General features: G+C 33.2%; 1 protein-coding gene across 3 annotated transcripts in view; it reads right to left on the bottom strand.

Annotated features, from left to right (window-relative positions):
- The window catches only part of LOC143256384 (FYVE, RhoGEF and PH domain-containing protein 6-like), a 36,621-nt gene extending 22,865 nt beyond the window's left edge, over positions 1-13,756 (bottom strand). For all 3 annotated transcript variants that reach the window (XM_076513562.1, XM_076513561.1, XM_076513563.1), the window contains exons 1-8: positions 13,658-13,756; positions 12,825-12,976; positions 5,721-5,877; positions 4,438-4,626; positions 3,930-4,001; positions 3,559-3,627; positions 2,908-3,071; positions 744-837 (exon numbers count right to left, since the gene is read on the bottom strand). In XM_076513562.1, coding sequence (XP_076369677.1) covers positions 744-837; positions 2,908-3,071; positions 3,559-3,627; positions 3,930-4,001; positions 4,438-4,626; positions 5,721-5,877; positions 12,825-12,976; positions 13,658-13,741 — 981 coding nt within the window. In that variant the 5' untranslated portion in view covers positions 13,742-13,756. The remainder of the gene's footprint in view (positions 1-743; positions 838-2,907; positions 3,072-3,558; positions 3,628-3,929; positions 4,002-4,437; positions 4,627-5,720; positions 5,878-12,824; positions 12,977-13,657) is intronic.
- Between the last annotated feature and the right edge of the window lie 3,448 nt (positions 13,757-17,204).

Below are 17,204 nucleotides of genomic sequence, written 5' to 3'. Positions count from 1 at the left end.
CCCATCATGCATTTTGTGTCCTAACAACTACTAAAGTCCTCCCATTCTCTTGAAATCTCAGAAAGGCTGGTCTCATTATCCTAACAACCACTAAAGTCCTCCCATTCTCTTGAAATCTCAGAAAGGCTGGTCTCATTATAGGTTGTCAATGGACAGAACTTTGCTTTTAGCATTTGGAAACAAGAGAACTGAATGTGTGCATCAACTGGGATATAATTTGAATTTTGTTATATCTATCCAAACTGCCGTTTCACCAGGTCAGTTACCATAGCTTTATTAATGACAGATGTGTTCCCTTTGGACTTCCATTCTTGAGGAACTGAGATGGCAGACATTTCTCAACAGTCAATCAGAGAAAGGTCTTTCTTATCAATTGACACCAACCATCGTATCCCTTTGGAATATAGCGAGATTTGTCTAACCAACTGCCTTACAGACAAGTAATGACATAAAAATCTCCACTTTACATGATTTAAGCAAACAGATTATAAGATTAGCTTAGTATCTTTAGACATCCAAGTTTTACAGATATAGTTATGAGGGAGGATCCTAGCAACATCACTGAATGGTACATAAATTTTAAATGCAATACAGGAATTTGTATCCTATCATTTTCTAAGCATTACATCTCTGAAGATTACATGTTCATAAACCCCACAAAGTGTCAGACAGCAACAATGTATAATCAACAAAAGCCACAACACCATGTTTTCTTTACATGAATGTCTAATAATCAAGTTTACCTTTTTAGCATTTATAATGGGGCTGTGTTTACAAGCATTCTCTTCAATAGCTTTGTTCAAGACATTTATCCATTCAGATCTTTCTTCAGGAGAGCTAAAGAAAGATTATCAAAACAGAATTTAAATACACTATTAAGAGATACAGACAGGTGGACAAGACAGCATTTAAATACACTATTAGAGATACAGACAGGTGGACAAAACAGCATTTAAATACACTATTAAGAGATACAGACAGGTAGATAAGACAACATTTAAATACACTATTAGAGATACAGACAGGTGGATAAGACAACATTTAAATACACTATTAGAGATACAAACATATGGACAACACAACAGTTAAATAAAACCTATTATGAGAGCTAGTTAACACAATAATTAAATACAATGTATTTTATTCTCGAAACCACTTATCATCTAAACTATACTTTGTTACAGAAAACATTTTAAGACCCAAGTTAATCCTGTCTGATACATTTTAAACATGTTTATACACAAGTTGATGGAAGTTATACTGGCAGTTTCCTCTGCTGTATTGCTTTACCAGTATAAGTTACATCAACTTTTATAAAATGTTATGATCATCAAAAAAAAATAACATATTTGATAAACATCTAAATTACCAAGGGTAAGAAATACTTTCAAAATATATGTATTTAGATGGGGAAAGTAGACGAAGTGGAAACAGAAACTGTGTTTTCTTAACTGATACAATTAGGACTATCTCAGGAAAAATGAACAACTTTATACGAAGTGTACCAACACCGACATATATATGTACATGCTTGTTTTTTGTCTACCTAGCATATTAAAAATGTAGATCTCTAAAAAGTGGCTACAGTTGTGTTTTTAATGAAGAAAAGTCTTATAAAGATTGATAAAAATAGAACAAACAGCTTTTAAACATTTGATTATGAATTAAATATTTATATTAATTACTTTAGATTACAGCTTCTGTGTAACAATGGCAAATCTGATGTCATGCATTAGAATGTGTGTATTATCTCTGTATGTATGTATATACAATGTGTAACAATGGCAAATCTGATGTCATGCATTTGAAGGTGTGTATTATCTCTGTATGTATGTGTATACAATGTGTAACAATGGCAAATCTGATGTCATGCATTTGAAGGTGTGTATAATCTCTGTATGTATGTATATATCTTGTTACATGTAATCCCTGCATTACTTTTCAGTGGTAACTGAAATAGTTACACTGTAATAACATATAATACTTAACAGTGGGAGCTGAACAAATTATATTGTAACACTGTTTCACACCTGTAAGTGATAGTTAGTGTAATTATATTGTAACAGTGTGTAACACCTGCAGCGATAGTTGGTGTGATTATGTTGTAATGGTGTGTAAATCTTATCAGTGATAATTGAGATGTTAATGTTGTAACAATGTGCAACTGGTGGTAACTGATACTGTAATGTTGTAACAGTGTGTTACTGGTGATAACTGACATGGTGATATTCTAACAGTGCATAACTGATGGTAACTAATATTGTGATGTTGTAACAGTGTATAACTGATATGGTGATGTTGCAACAGTAACTGGTGGCACTGATATTGTGATGTTGTAACAGCATGTAAATGGTAGTAACTGATATCGTGATGTATAAACATGTAACTGGTGGTAACTGATATCGTGATGTTGTAAAAGCATGTACCTAGTGGTAACTGATATCGTGATGTTGTAACAGCATGTAACTGGTGGTAACTGATATCGTGATGTTGTAACAGTATGTAACTGGTGGTAACTGATATCGTGATGTCGTAATAGCATGTAACTTGTGGTAACTGATATTGTGATGTCGTAACAGCAGGTAACTGATGGTAACTGATATCGTGATGTTGTAACAGTATGTAACTGGTGGTAACTGATATCGTGATGTTGTAACAGCATGTAACTGGTGGTAACTGATATCGTGATGTTGTATAAACATGTAACTGGTGGTAACTGATATCGTGATGTTGTAAAAGTATGTACATAGTGGTAACTGATATCGTGATGTTGTAACAGCATGTAACTGGTGGTAACTGATATCGTGATGTTGTAACAGTATTCCATAGCTTTTATTAATTTTTCTGCTAAGTTCCACTATAAATGTTCGTAGCTGTTGAAATATTTATAAATAACTTGTTACTTACCTGGCACACAGAATAAAGGACTTTGTCATACTAATGATGTTAAATTCATTCTCATAGTCCTGTTGAATTGGTATTGATACCTTCATTCCAACCAGAGGAAATTCTTGTTTTACTCGATAAAGATTATATTGAACTTGCTTCATGTACCATAAGCTATCATTAAACTAAAGTACATGAAAAAATAGAGAGAAATAAGTTATATAAGGTTGTACTGAGAACATCTGGAGTTAAGGTCAGAACTTAGTTACAAACTATTATATAATAAACATTATTAATTTTAATCAGAAAGACTTTCATCAAAATTCAATACTGAAAATAATCTAAGTATAAAAAAAATGACAAGTACTTGTACTTTAAAAACTGAAATTAAAAGCAAATAATATCTTAACTTTAAAACATGGATCTACTTTTAATTCCATTAAGTTTCAATCATAAGACTAGATCATTAATTACAGTTAATGTTTGATGTTAAAATTGGAATATAACTTTCATTACATCTGGTATTTAGTTAGCATCTAAAGTTCAAACCATGAACTAACTTCGTAGATTCAGTATTATGAAGCAGAATTTCATCATTACTTGTACAGAATTTGTAACATAATGTTTTTTCTAATATCTGTTGTACTGAGAAAATGTTAGTGAATCACTAACCAGTATAAACCTTCGAAGTTTCATTATCTTCCTGGAAAGTTTCATGAGGTCTCCCTCTTTTATAAACATCTGAAATGAAAAAGGACATTCTCTTTGTACAAAGTAGTTATGAAATCAGACATTAACATCTTCATACAAAAACAGTATTATTGTACTACATTAGTTCTCATATGGCACTGCAATCATGTTTATAGCCCTAACATTTTGGCAGGTTGCACTTAAGTACCACACTTAAATACTTTTACAAGCATGTTGTTATCTTGAATATTTCAAACTGTTAGTTTACAGAAAATAAAACATCAAAGAAACAGAATAACACTTAATATATAGAAACATCTGTTTGTGTGATTGTAAATTTAAATATGCCTTACCCGGCCAGGACGAATAACTTCGTGATGACCACATAAACTGTTCTGAATAGATATCAACTTGCTGATATTATCCTGGAAAATCAAAAGGGAAGTTTAATGTGTTATAAGAGAATTCTTCACAAGACAAAGGTTATGACAATACTAACAGAAAAGACTACAGACAAACAAAAGCCTTTGGTAAAAATCTAACACATAATAAAAAGGAATAACTTCTATCTGTTTCCAAACATCATGAATTGTACCAAGAATATATTGAGTAAGCCACTAAGACTGGCAAGCTACTTTGTTTCTCAATAATGTTAAACATTTCACAGAAGCCAGATGTGAAGTAACATTACTAATAGTGGATACTACACAAGATAAATAAACAGATAGTGACCACACTCACACACACAACATAAACAATAAGTTGTGACCACACTCACACACACAACATAAACAACAAGTTGTGACTACACACAAGTTTAAATAACATTCTCTATATTACAGCAGGACTGCAGTTTCCTACCTCATGTTTTATGGTTTCACTTGCAACTTGGCTCATGATTTGAAGGGCAGCAACTGTATCTTCATAATCAGAAGAATTGTCCTGTAAATGGTTCAAGTACTCTTGCAGCAGAAGACAGTATTGTGAAATACGCTGGACAGGTTTGAGCATGTAATTATACAATGACAAGTTTTGGCAGCAAGGGCTCATCTAAAAATGAGATTCTACATGTAAGTTACTGACTAAAGTATCAAAAGACCTGTCTTCTTGTCCTACAAAAGTTAAGATTCTACATGTAAGTTACTGACTAACATATCACAAGACCAGTTTTCTTGTCCTACAAGGTTAATGAAACTGAATTAATTATAACATTATCGGAAACTGGATTAATCATAATGTTATAGAAGACTGGATTAATCATAATGTTATAGAAGACTGGATTAATCATAACACTCGGGGAAACTAGAAAAGCAAAGAAATCACAAAAGTCATTGAAATCTGATTTACTTTTAAATGATTTCACTGCAAGAAAACAAATCTTTAATTAATTATTTTATCTTGATAAGATTGTCTCACACTAACTTATGGTTGCCCTTCTCAACTGGTTCTTATGAAACTCACTTATTATACAAATTCAATAACACTGATTTCCTGGTATGATAAGCAAGGACTTATCTCAAAACTCAGAATTGTTTTTTTATTTATTTTACTCCGGTGTATTTGTTTTATTACTACTTACTCTTTTCATTTATTTTATATTTGTTCACAGAACATTTATTGTTCACTTTATGTTTAGTATTTTCATAAATTGTCTTTACCGTGTTACTTTACTGGTTTCACTTTCTTGTATTGTCTTCTGTTGCCACTTAAGGATTTTATTTTTATGTTTGAAAGGGGTTGTCATATGGTCATGACATGTGGTCAGCTTCTGGTCAGTTACCCCTTTCTTTCTTTGTGAACATGACGATGACCAAAGAAGGTCGAAACGTTGTTCGCTCTCCTATGTAAAATATTTTCTCAAATCAAACGAGCCGTTTTTGCATATATATTTCTCTACAAGTGGGTTTTCTCGACATCATCTGAGTGGTAGAATATGTTATCATTGAAACCACTGGAATGTTCTTACAACCAATTCTTCATTGCCCAAGAAAAAAACTGGTAAGATGGTCAAAAGTAGACAAATCAAGTGTTTTAATCTATACAGAAGACTATGCATGATTCTACATATTAACTCACCCATATTACAAATATTAAGTAACAACTGTTATATTTTTATTAACCATTATATTCTTTGTTTCACTCACCTCAAATTCCTTCACCACATAATCAAAAACGGGATATTTTATTCGGCACACATCGATCAAAGTTGTTGTATAATCCAAATCTCTGAAGTATGATGTGAAGAGCTTTAGAAATGGTCCAAGGGTAACAAAAATATCACATATCCTTCCATTCTCAGGCCTGTGAATAAGAATTAAAAAATATAAGAAAGCCATTCTATCTTCCTCTTTTAGTACACAAGACCAGAATGTGTGGCAAAGGTGATAAAGAAATTACAAAAAAATGATAAAGAATTTATGACTATTTTGTCATGAAGTGTGTGATGAGTGGAAAAATCAAGTAATCTGACCATACAGAGAGAAGTGTGTAAAGATAAAGAATTGATGACTATTTTGTCATGAAGTGTGTGATGAGTGGAAGAATCAAGTAATCTGACCATACAGAGAGAAGTGTGTAAAGATAAAGAATTGATGACTATTTTGTAATGAAGTGTGTGATGAGTGGAAGAATCAAGTAATCTGACCATACAGAAAGAAGTGTGTAAAGATAAAGAATTGATGACTATTTTGTCATGAAGTGTGTGATGAGTGGAAGAATCAAGTAATCTGACCATATAGGGAGAAGTGTGTAAAGATAAAGAATTGATGACTATTTTGTCATGAAGTGTGTGATGAGTGGAAGAATCAAGTAATCTGACCATACAGAGAAAAGTGTGTAAAGATAAAGAATTGATGACTATTTTGTCATGAAGTGTGTGGTGAGTGGAAGAATCAAGTAATCTGACCATACAGAGAGAAGTGTGTTATGATAAAGAATTGATGACTATTTTGTCATGAAGTGTGTGATGAGTGGAAGAATCAAGTAATCTGACCATACAGAGAGAAGTGTGTTATGATAAAGAATTGATGACTATTTTGTCATGAAGTGTGTGATGAGTGGAAGAATCAAGTAATCTGACCATACAGAGAGAAGTGTGTTATGATAAAGAATTGATGACTATTTTGTCATGAAGTGTGTGATGAGTGGAAGAATCAAGTAATCTGACCATACAGAGAGAAGTGTGTTATGATAAAGAATTGATGACTATTTTGTCATGAAGTGTGTGATGAGTGGAAAAATCAAGTAATCTGACCATACAGAGAGAAGTGTGTTATGATAAAGAATTGATGACTATTTTGTCATGAAGTGTGTGATGAGTAAAAGAATCAAGTAATCTGACCATACAGAGAGAAGTATGTAAAGATAAAGAATTGATGACTATTTTGTCATGAAGTGTGTGATGAGTGGAAGAATCGAGTAATCTGACCATACAGAGAGAAGTGTGTAAAGATAAAGAATTAATGACTATTTTGTCATGAAGTGTGTGATGAGTGGAAGAATCAAGTAATCTGACCATACAGAGAGAAGTATGTAAAGATAAAGAATTGATGACTATTTTGTCATGAAGTGTGTGATGAGTGGAAGAATCAAGTAATCTGACCATACAGAGAGAAGTGTGTAAAGATAAAGAATTGATGACTATTTTGTAATGAAGTGTGTGATGAGTGGAAGAATCAAGTAATCTGACCATACAGAAAGAAGTGTGTAAAGATAAAGAATTGATGACTATTTTGTCATGAAGTGTGTGGTGAGTGGAAGAATCAAGTAATCTGACCATACAAAGAGACGTATGTAAAGATAAAGAATTGATGACTATTTTGTCATGAAGTGTGTGATGAGTGGAAAAATCAAGTAATCTGACCATACAGAGAGAAGTGTGTAAAGATAAAGAATTGATGACTATTTTGTCATGAAGTGTGTGATGAGTAAAAGAATCAAGTAATCTGACCATACAGAGAGAAGTATGTAAAGATAAAGAATTGATGACTATTTTGTCATGAAGTGTGTGATGAGTGGAAGAATCAAGTAATCTGACCATACAGAGAGAAGTATGTAAAGATAAAGAATTGATGACTATTTTGTCATGAAGTGTGTGATGAGTGGAAGAATCAAGTAATCTGACCATACAGAGAGAAGTGTGTAAAGATAAAGAATTGATGACTATTTTGTCATGAAGTGTGTGATGAGTGGAAGAATCAAGTAATCTGACCATACAGAGAGAAGTATGTAAAGATAAAGAATTGATGACTATTTTGTCATGAAGTGTGTGATGAGTGGAAGAATCAAGTAATCTGACCATACAGAGAGAAGTGTGTAAAGATAAAGAATTGATGACTATTTTGTCATGAAGTGTGTGATGAGTGGAAGAATCAAGTAATCTGACCATACAGAGAGAAGTATGTAAAGATAAAGAATTGATGACTATTTTGTCATGAAGTGTGTGATGAGTAGAAGAATCAAGTAATCTGACCATACAGAGAGAAGTGTGTAAAGATAAAGAATTGATGACTATTTTGTCATGAAGTGTGTGGTGAGTGGAAGAATCAAGTAATCTGACCATACAGAGAGAAGTGTGTAAAGATAAAGAATTGATGACTATTTTGTCATGAAGTGTGTGGTGAGTGGAAGAATCAAGTAATCTGACCATACAAAGAGACGTATGTAAAGATAAAGAATTGATGACTATTTTGTCATGAAGTGTGTGATGAGTGGAAGAATCAAGTAATCTGACCATACAGAGAGAAGTGTGTAAAGATAAAGAATTGATGACTATTTTGTCATGAAGTGTGTGATGAGTGGAAGAATCAAGTAATCTGACCATACAGAGAGAAGTGTGTAAAGATAAAGAATTGATGACTATTTTGTCATGAAGTGTGTGGTGAGTGGAAGAATCAAGTAATCTGACCATACAGAGAGAAGTGTGTAAAGATAAAGAATTGATGACTATTTTGTCATGAAGTGTGTGGTGAGTGGAAGAATCAAGTAATCTGACCATACAAAGAGACGTATGTAAAGATAAAGAATTGATGACTATTTTGTCATGAAGTGTGTGATGAGTGGAAAAATCAAGTAATCTGACCATACAGAGAGAAGTGTGTAAAGATAAAGAATTGATGACTATTTTGTCATGAAGTGTGTGATGAGTAAAAGAATCAAGTAATCTGACCATACAGAGAGAAGTATGTAAAGATAAAGAATTGATGACTATTTTGTCATGAAGTGTGTGATGAGTGGAAGAATCAAGTAATCTGACCATACAGAGAGAAGTATGTAAAGATAAAGAATTGATGACTATTTTGTCATGAAGTGTGTGATGAGTGGAAGAATCAAGTAATCTGACCATACAGAGAGAAGTGTGTAAAGATAAAGAATTGATGACTATTTTGTCATGAAGTGTGTGATGAGTGGAAGAATCAAGTAATCTGACCATACAGAGAGAAGTATGTAAAGATAAAGAATTGATGACTATTTTGTCATGAAGTGTGTGATGAGTGGAAGAATCAAGTAATCTGACCATACAGAGAGAAGTGTGTAAAGATAAAGAATTGATGACTATTTTGTCATGAAGTGTGTGATGAGTGGAAAAATCTAGTAATCTGACCATACAGAGAGAAGTGTGTAAAGATAAAAAAGTTAGAAAATATGGGACAAAGATGAAAGACTTGTTAGAAAATGTGGTAGGAGGATGAAATACAGAGTTCATTAGTATTAAAACATGATTTCATATCTACTATGGTTTTTCATATGATTGGATATAAAAAAAAATATTGAAATACTATTACGTGTTTCACACGTCCAAGCAATCTTTAATCAAGATTACAAGAAGGGAGAATACTGACCACTGAACTTTAAAATCAAACAATTTCATGAAGGTGAATTTTTGTAAGCATGTTGTAAATATGAAAATCAGAGAAGTCAGATGTAATATTTAAAACATAGAAACACTCATTTTTATTCTAATAGTTCATGTGACAATATTTGAGTATCTAGACTTCCATTACAAACATGTCTAATCATTTGGATATCATGAGGAGGGAAGTGGAAATCACAGGAACAGAAGTTCATATCACACAAAGAGAAGTATAGATCATAAAGAAGGAAAAGGAAATCACATGAATGGAAGTATAGGTCACAGGAAAAGAAGTGGAGAACATGAAGAGATAGGAAGTATAGGTCACAGGAAAAGAAGTGGAGATCATGAAGAGATAGGAAGTATAGGTCACAGGAAAAGAAGTGGAGATCATGAAGAGATAGGAAGTATAGGTCACAGGAAAAGATGTGGAGATCATGAAGAGGTAGGAAGTATAGGTCACAGGAAAAGAAGTGGAGATCATGAAGAGGTAGGAAGTATAGGTCACAGGAAAAGAAGTGGAGATCATGAAGAGATAGGAAGTATAGGTCACAGGAAAAGATGTGGAGAACATGAAGAGATAATGAATGCTTCTTATAATGTCCTAACAGTACTTACTATACTTAACCTCTTTTATATCACAACTATCTATATTATAGTGTCCTAACAGTACTTACTATACCTAACCTCTTTTATATCACAACTATCTATATTATAATGTCCTAACAGTACTTACTATACCTAACCTCTTTTATATCACAACTATTTATATTATAATGTCCTAACAGTACTTACTATACCTAACCTCTTTTATATCACAACTATTTATATTATAATGTCCTAACAATACTTACCATACCTAACCTCTTTTATATCACAAAATCTATATTATAGTGTTCTAACAGTACTTACTATACCTAACCTCTTTTATATCACAACTATTTATATTATAATGTCCTAACAATACTTACCATACCTAACCTCTTTTATATCACAAAATCTATATTATAGTGTCCTAACAGTACTTACTATACCTAACCTCTTTTATATCACAACTATTTATATTATAATGTCCTAACAATACTTACCATACCTAACCTCTTTTATATCACAAAATCTATATTATAGTGTTCTAACAGTACTTACTATACCTAACCTCTTTTATATCACAACAATCTTTCATCTTTCCTCAATAGAATGTTGTTACACCAAGAAACAAAATACAATATCACTGAAATGTTGTTACAACCAGTAATAGAATATGATATGTGATAATCTTTCTGTGCCAAAGAAGCTGGAGTCCACATCTTATAATTACTTCACTGTATAAGTAATGTGTGATAGAGTCTACATCTTATAATTACTTCACTGTATAAATAATGTGTGATAGAGTCTACATCTTATAATTACTTCACTGTATAAGTAATGTATGATAGTCTACACCTTATAATTACTTCACTGTATAAGTAATGTATGATAGAGTCTACATCTTATAATTACTTCACTGTATAAGTAATGTGTGATAGAGTCTACATCTTATAATTACTTCACTGTATAAGTAATGTATGACAGAGTCTACATCTTATAATTACTTCACTGTATAAGTAATGTATGATATTAATATTTAGATCTTTATTTTAATATTTAGATACCTCCTTAATCTTTATACATACCAGGCATTTTGTCTACTACACCAGACATCTCCTTCCCTGAAAAGTCATGTGAAAATTACCAGAAAAAGCAGTTTTATAGCTCTTGATATCTTTATGTTGCTTATTGTTGTTAAAGCTCTTGATATCTTTGTGTTGCTTATTGTTGTTAAAGCTCTTGATATCTTTGTGTTGCTTATTGTTGTTAAAGCTCTTGATATCTTTGTGTTGCTTATTGTTGTTAAAGCTCTTGATATCTTTGTGTTGCTTATTGTTGTTAAAGCTCTTGATATCTTTATGTTGCTTATTGTTGTTAAAGCTCTTGATATCTTTGTGTTGCTTATTGTTGTTAAAGCTCTTGATATCTTTGTGTTGCTTATTGTTGTTAAAATTACACTTTAAAATCAATTTTTGTTAGTCATGGTAAGTTCTTTAATGTTGTGATGACTGTGTCTTTTAGGTATGTTGCAAGATTTTACTCTCTGTTCATCATTCTAACCAGCAAGTATAAATGCTTCACATCATAAATAAAAAGTTTTTATGATCTATGAATGTAGTACTAGTCTCATTAACATCACAGTCTGAAAATGTTTCAGACAAGTGATTCTCAATCTAATGTCACTTTAACCTAACTCACCACAGTCTGACAATGTTTTAGACATGTGATTCTCAACCTAATGTCACTTTAACCTAACTCACCAGTGTGGTAATGTTTTAGACAAGTGATTCTCAACCTAATGTCACTTTAACCTAACTCACCAGTCTGATAATGTTTTAGACAAGTGATTCTCAACCTAATGTCACTTTAACCTAACTTACCAGTCTGATAATATTTTAGACAAGTGATTCTCAACCTAATGTCATTTTAACCTAACTCACCAGTCTGATAATGTTTTAGACAAGTGATTCTCAACCTAATGTCACTTTAACCTAACTCACCAGTCTGATAATGTTTTAGACAAGTGATTCTCAACCTAATGTCACTTTAACCTAACTCACCAGTCTGATAATATTTTAGACAAGTGATTCTCAACCTAATGTCACTTTAACCTAACTCACCAGTCTGATAATGTTTTAGACAAGTGATTCTCAACCTAATGTCACTTTAACCTAACTCACCAGTCTGATAATGTTTTAGACAAGTGATTCTCAACCTAATGTCACTTTAACCTAACTCACCAGTCTGATAATATTTTAGACAAGTGATTCTCAACCTAATGTCACTTTAACCTAACTCACCAGTCTGATAATGTTTTAGACAAGTGATTCTCAACCTAATGTCACTTTAACCTAACTCACCAGTCTGATAATATTTTAGACAAGTGATTCTCAACCTAATGTCAATTTTTCCCAACTGTAAACATTTTCTATCTCCTCCCCCTTCTCCAAAATACATATTTGCCCCTGATTGGTCCTCTACTTAACTGAAGAAATAACAGATAATAATAAACAGTTAATTTATAACACTGAAACAGAGATACTTACCAAAGGTTTCAGTAACTGGTTAAAAATAACTGATGAGCAAGAAAAGGGAAGGTTAAAGAGTATGGGAGAAAAATTAAAGGTAAAGAGTGCAGCAAAAACGTCTGTATTAGGATAAAGAACACAATAACTTCAGGACTATGAAGTCTGATGTCCAAGTTATAACTCTCGAAAAGTAAGTTATAGATGAATATAAAATATGCTCTTAAAGCTTAATTTAAAGCCTGAAATTTCAGGTATATTCAGTGACTACAGATTCAACTCACCAATGTTCTATTCGTTCCTCAAGTTCTCTGAGTAGCTTCTCATTCAGATTCTGCAGTTGAGGAAAATACTTTAGAATTTCATTAAGACTTACTTCTGGAATGAGTGACATACCCCGTTCTTTTCCTGCTTCTTCTACAACCCTTCGAAAAACCTGAGTTCAAAATATACACATTACAAGTACAGAAAATGTATAATTATGGTTATTCTATGACAATTAGATACTTCTAACCAGTGGTCCATTGTGAAACATGGTATTTTTAATAGTTGGTCTACAGTGACAATTAGATACTTCTAACCAGTGGTCCATTGTGAAACACGGTACTTCTAATAGTTGGTCTACAGTGACAATTAGATACTTCTAACCAGTGATCCATTGTGAAACACGGTACTTCTAATAGTTGGTCTACAGTGACAATTAGATACTTCTAACCAGTGGTCCATTGTGAAACACGGTACTTTTAATAGTTGGTCTACAGTGACAATTAGATACTTCTAACCAGTGGTCCATTGTGAAACACGGTACTTCTAATAGTTGGTCTACAGTGACAATTAGATACTTCTAACCAGTGGTCCATTGTGAAACACGGTACTTCTAATAGTTGGTCTACAGTGACAATTAGATACTTCTAACCAGTGGTCCATTGTGAAACACGGTACTTCTAATAGTTGGTCTACAGTGACAATTAGATACTTCTAACCAGTGGTCCATTGTGAAACACGGTACTTCTAACAGTTGGTCTACAGTGACAATTAGATACTTCTAACCAGTGGTCCATTGTGAAACACGGTACTTCTAATAGTTAGTCTTCTATGACAATTAGATACTTCTAACCAGTGGTCCATTGTGAAACACGGTACTTCTAATAGTCTTCTGTGGCAATTGAATACTTCTAACAGCTGGTCCCTGTGACAACATAATACTTTATCAATTGTCTCACTGTGACAATCAGATACTTCTAACAGTTGGCCTATTGTGAAACACGGTACTTCTAATAGTTAGTCTTCTATGACAATTAGATACTTCTAACCAGTGGTCCATTGTGAAACACGGTATTTCTAATAGTTGGTCTACAGTGAAAATTAGATACTTCTAACCAGTGGTCCATTGTGAAACACGGTACTTCTAATAGTCTTCTGTGGCAATTGAATACTTCTAACAGCTGGTCCCTGTGACAACATAATACTTTAACAATTGTCTCACTGTGACAATCATATACTTCTAACAGTTGGCCTATTGTGAAACATGGTACTTCTAATAATTGGTCTACAGTGACAATTAGATACTTCTAACAGTTGAAGTTGTGAAAACACAGTTCTTCTAAAGGCTGGTTTACTGTTAAAAACAAAGTATTTTCAATTATATTTTGTTAAATTATATCCATCATACATTCGAAATGTGGTTTCTCATTATCATGTTACTCTGTTAAAGACCATTAGATGTTAACATTTTTTAACACTGAAAATGTATTTCTGATGGGTACTTTCCACCACTCACACATAGCTATCTCAGCCTTTGTTTGCCCTCTAGGCATTGGATAATGTATAAGCAGCACACCAGTATTTTATACCCCAATATTATTTTGGTCACTCAAGCAACATATTCTGATCATGTGACCACTATCCACCAGTCCAATTATACTTTCTATACTAGCATAGGTAACTCCTTCTGCCACTGCAGCACAATACTCACTCTTAAGAATTGGCATATACAAACCCAAAAACACTGACAAATTAGTGAGAAGAAAGTGTGGGATGTAGGTGAGTACCAATCAGATATACATTTTCAGTGTTAGAAATTATTTTTATTTCCAAAACTGTAATACTCCCACCCCTCATAGCTAGAAACCCACATTTGAAAGGTGGAGGGGATGATGAAAGTGCGAAAACAAGTAACTAAGAGTTAAACAAATACTATGTAGAAAAAAGGAGATATAATGCTACTTCTGGAGCAATAAAGACAACACAGGGTGGAAATTAAAAGAATGCATGGCTAGGACCATATACAAATAGCCAAAGTGCACACCATGTGGGCAGAAGATATCCAAGAGAATTAACTTGGACACAATGTATTATACCAAGAATGGTCCAAGGATAAAAACAACATGGGACTGGTCTTGCAAAAGTTTGCAAAATCAACAAATGTGGTCAACCTTATCAAAAACATTCAGGAAAAGTGCCTCACATTTAAGAAAAGATAGTCAAGTGAGATCTACCCACGCAAAAACATCTAGTGGAAGCAACTTGGCATACCTCTGATTATGTTAAGTGCAATCCATCTGGGCAAAATCATCTACAGAAAGTGCCTTCCATAACATACAGTACCATAATGCACAGCATAATGATGATAGCTCTCTTCCTATTGAGTGAGTACATATGACTATGAGATTTTGTAATTAGACAAAACCCATTTGTGAGGAAGCCTCCACAGTCCACCACTCCAGTTACTGGGAACTGGAAATGGCAAGGAACCCCAAGATACACCATAAAAAAAAGATGGGGAAAAGTGTTGGAAGGTTCAAAGAAATGATCCACCAGAAACAGTGCAGTGGGTATCTGCATATCCTGAGAAACATCACCAGATATGCATTATGCGTGATCTTAAAAAAACACTCCATTTTCCACAGCGAGTGTTAGAAAGAAGTAAAGGCTCATATAAATTGCCACCAGATGGGATCTGGAAATGAAAAGAAACATAGAAGGATACACAAGTGAAACCAAACTGTCAACTTACCCCAATTAAAGGTAAACACACATCTAGAGAATTCCCACATGTGGAAGACAATACTTGACCAATTAGGATATAGCAATATCATGCAAATAATATGCAACAAACATATTGGGAGTTATCCATATTCCTGCATGTACAATCTCCTCAAAAGGACAGTGGATCGTAACAATTAAAGACAAAGTAATATGGTACATCTATTGTGATGACAGGGCCCCAGAGCCTGTTTTTTTCATACCAAGAAGTCAAAATGAAAAGCTGGGCCCAACCAAGATGGGAATTAAAAGGATCTCCTAAATGAAGGAGGTACTGAGTGGGAGTGAAAAGGGACTTCTCCACCTTAATGACAAATCCCACCAAAACAGACTCACAAACAAGGAAGCATGTGTGACCAGCAAATTGGGTTAAAGAGGAAATGAGCAGGAAACAGTTACCTATGTAATCATGAATACAAAACTCATAAAAAAAATCAAATCAGGAAAAATCAAGCCTAAATTGTTCTGTTCCTTAAGATAAACTACATCAAAAGTGTGGTACAAGGAGAAAGGAAAACAACAAGGAAAAGCATCCAACCTCCACCAAATTAACACTTCAATCTCCTCGGCCAACATCAGCAACTTGATGCACTGCAGACTAGTGAAATGTTTTTCATCTTTGTTAGTGGGAACTTCTTTATGCCACAACAAAATTCAATATCAAATTCCACATGAACTTTAGAAAGAAAAAAAAAGAAACAAACAAGTAATCCAACCAAATGTGAAAACAAGCAAGAAAATAAATAAAAATAAAATTCACTTTAAAAATAACTGATAAGCATCTGAACACTGTAGTGTCAACTGAGGAAGTGTTCATTGTGTTACAATGGTAGATGAAGCTACTTGTGCCAGTATAGAAGGCACAACGGGATTTGTGGAGACTGGTCACATGATAAAAATAAGTTGTTGCAATGACAAAAAAGAAAGATATAGAAGACTAGTGCACTGTTCATAAGATTTACCAATGTCTAGAGGAGAAATCAAGGTCGATAGAACTATGTAGGAAAGGATGTGATACCACTTTGGAAACAATAAATTATACACTACACTTGAAATTGGTAATCTTTAACTATACATTAAGCACTATTTTACACTGTTAAGCACCATTACAAACAACAAAACATACATTAAACATGGAATTGATAGCCTCAAGTCTCCAATAAACATCAGGTAGCATTTTAAAGATACATACCTTACAATAACTACTGCTCTAAAGGACATCCAAGTAATAATAACTACTGTTTTAAAGGAAATCAACCAAACAATAACTCTGTTATGAAGGAGATCTACCAAACAATAACTACTGCTATGAAGGAGATCTACCAAACAATAACTACTGTTATGAAGGAGATCTACCAAACAATAACTACTGCTCTAAAGGACATCCAAGTAATAATAACTACTGTTTTAAAGGAAATCTACCAAACAATAACTACTGTTATGAAGGAGATCTACCAAACAATAACTACTGTTATGAAGGAGATCTACCAAACAATAACAACTGCTATGAAGGAGATCTACCAAACAATAATTACTGTTATGAAGGAGATCAACCAAACAAGAACTACTGTTATGAAGGAGATCTACCAAACAATAACTACTGCTGTGAAGGAGATCTA

This window comes from Tachypleus tridentatus, chromosome 7, assembly GCF_004210375.1.
Source record: "Tachypleus tridentatus isolate NWPU-2018 chromosome 7, ASM421037v1, whole genome shotgun sequence".
NCBI classification, from domain to species: domain Eukaryota; kingdom Metazoa; phylum Arthropoda; class Merostomata; order Xiphosura; family Limulidae; genus Tachypleus; species Tachypleus tridentatus.
This window is presented reverse-complemented; position numbering and strand designations above follow the sequence as displayed.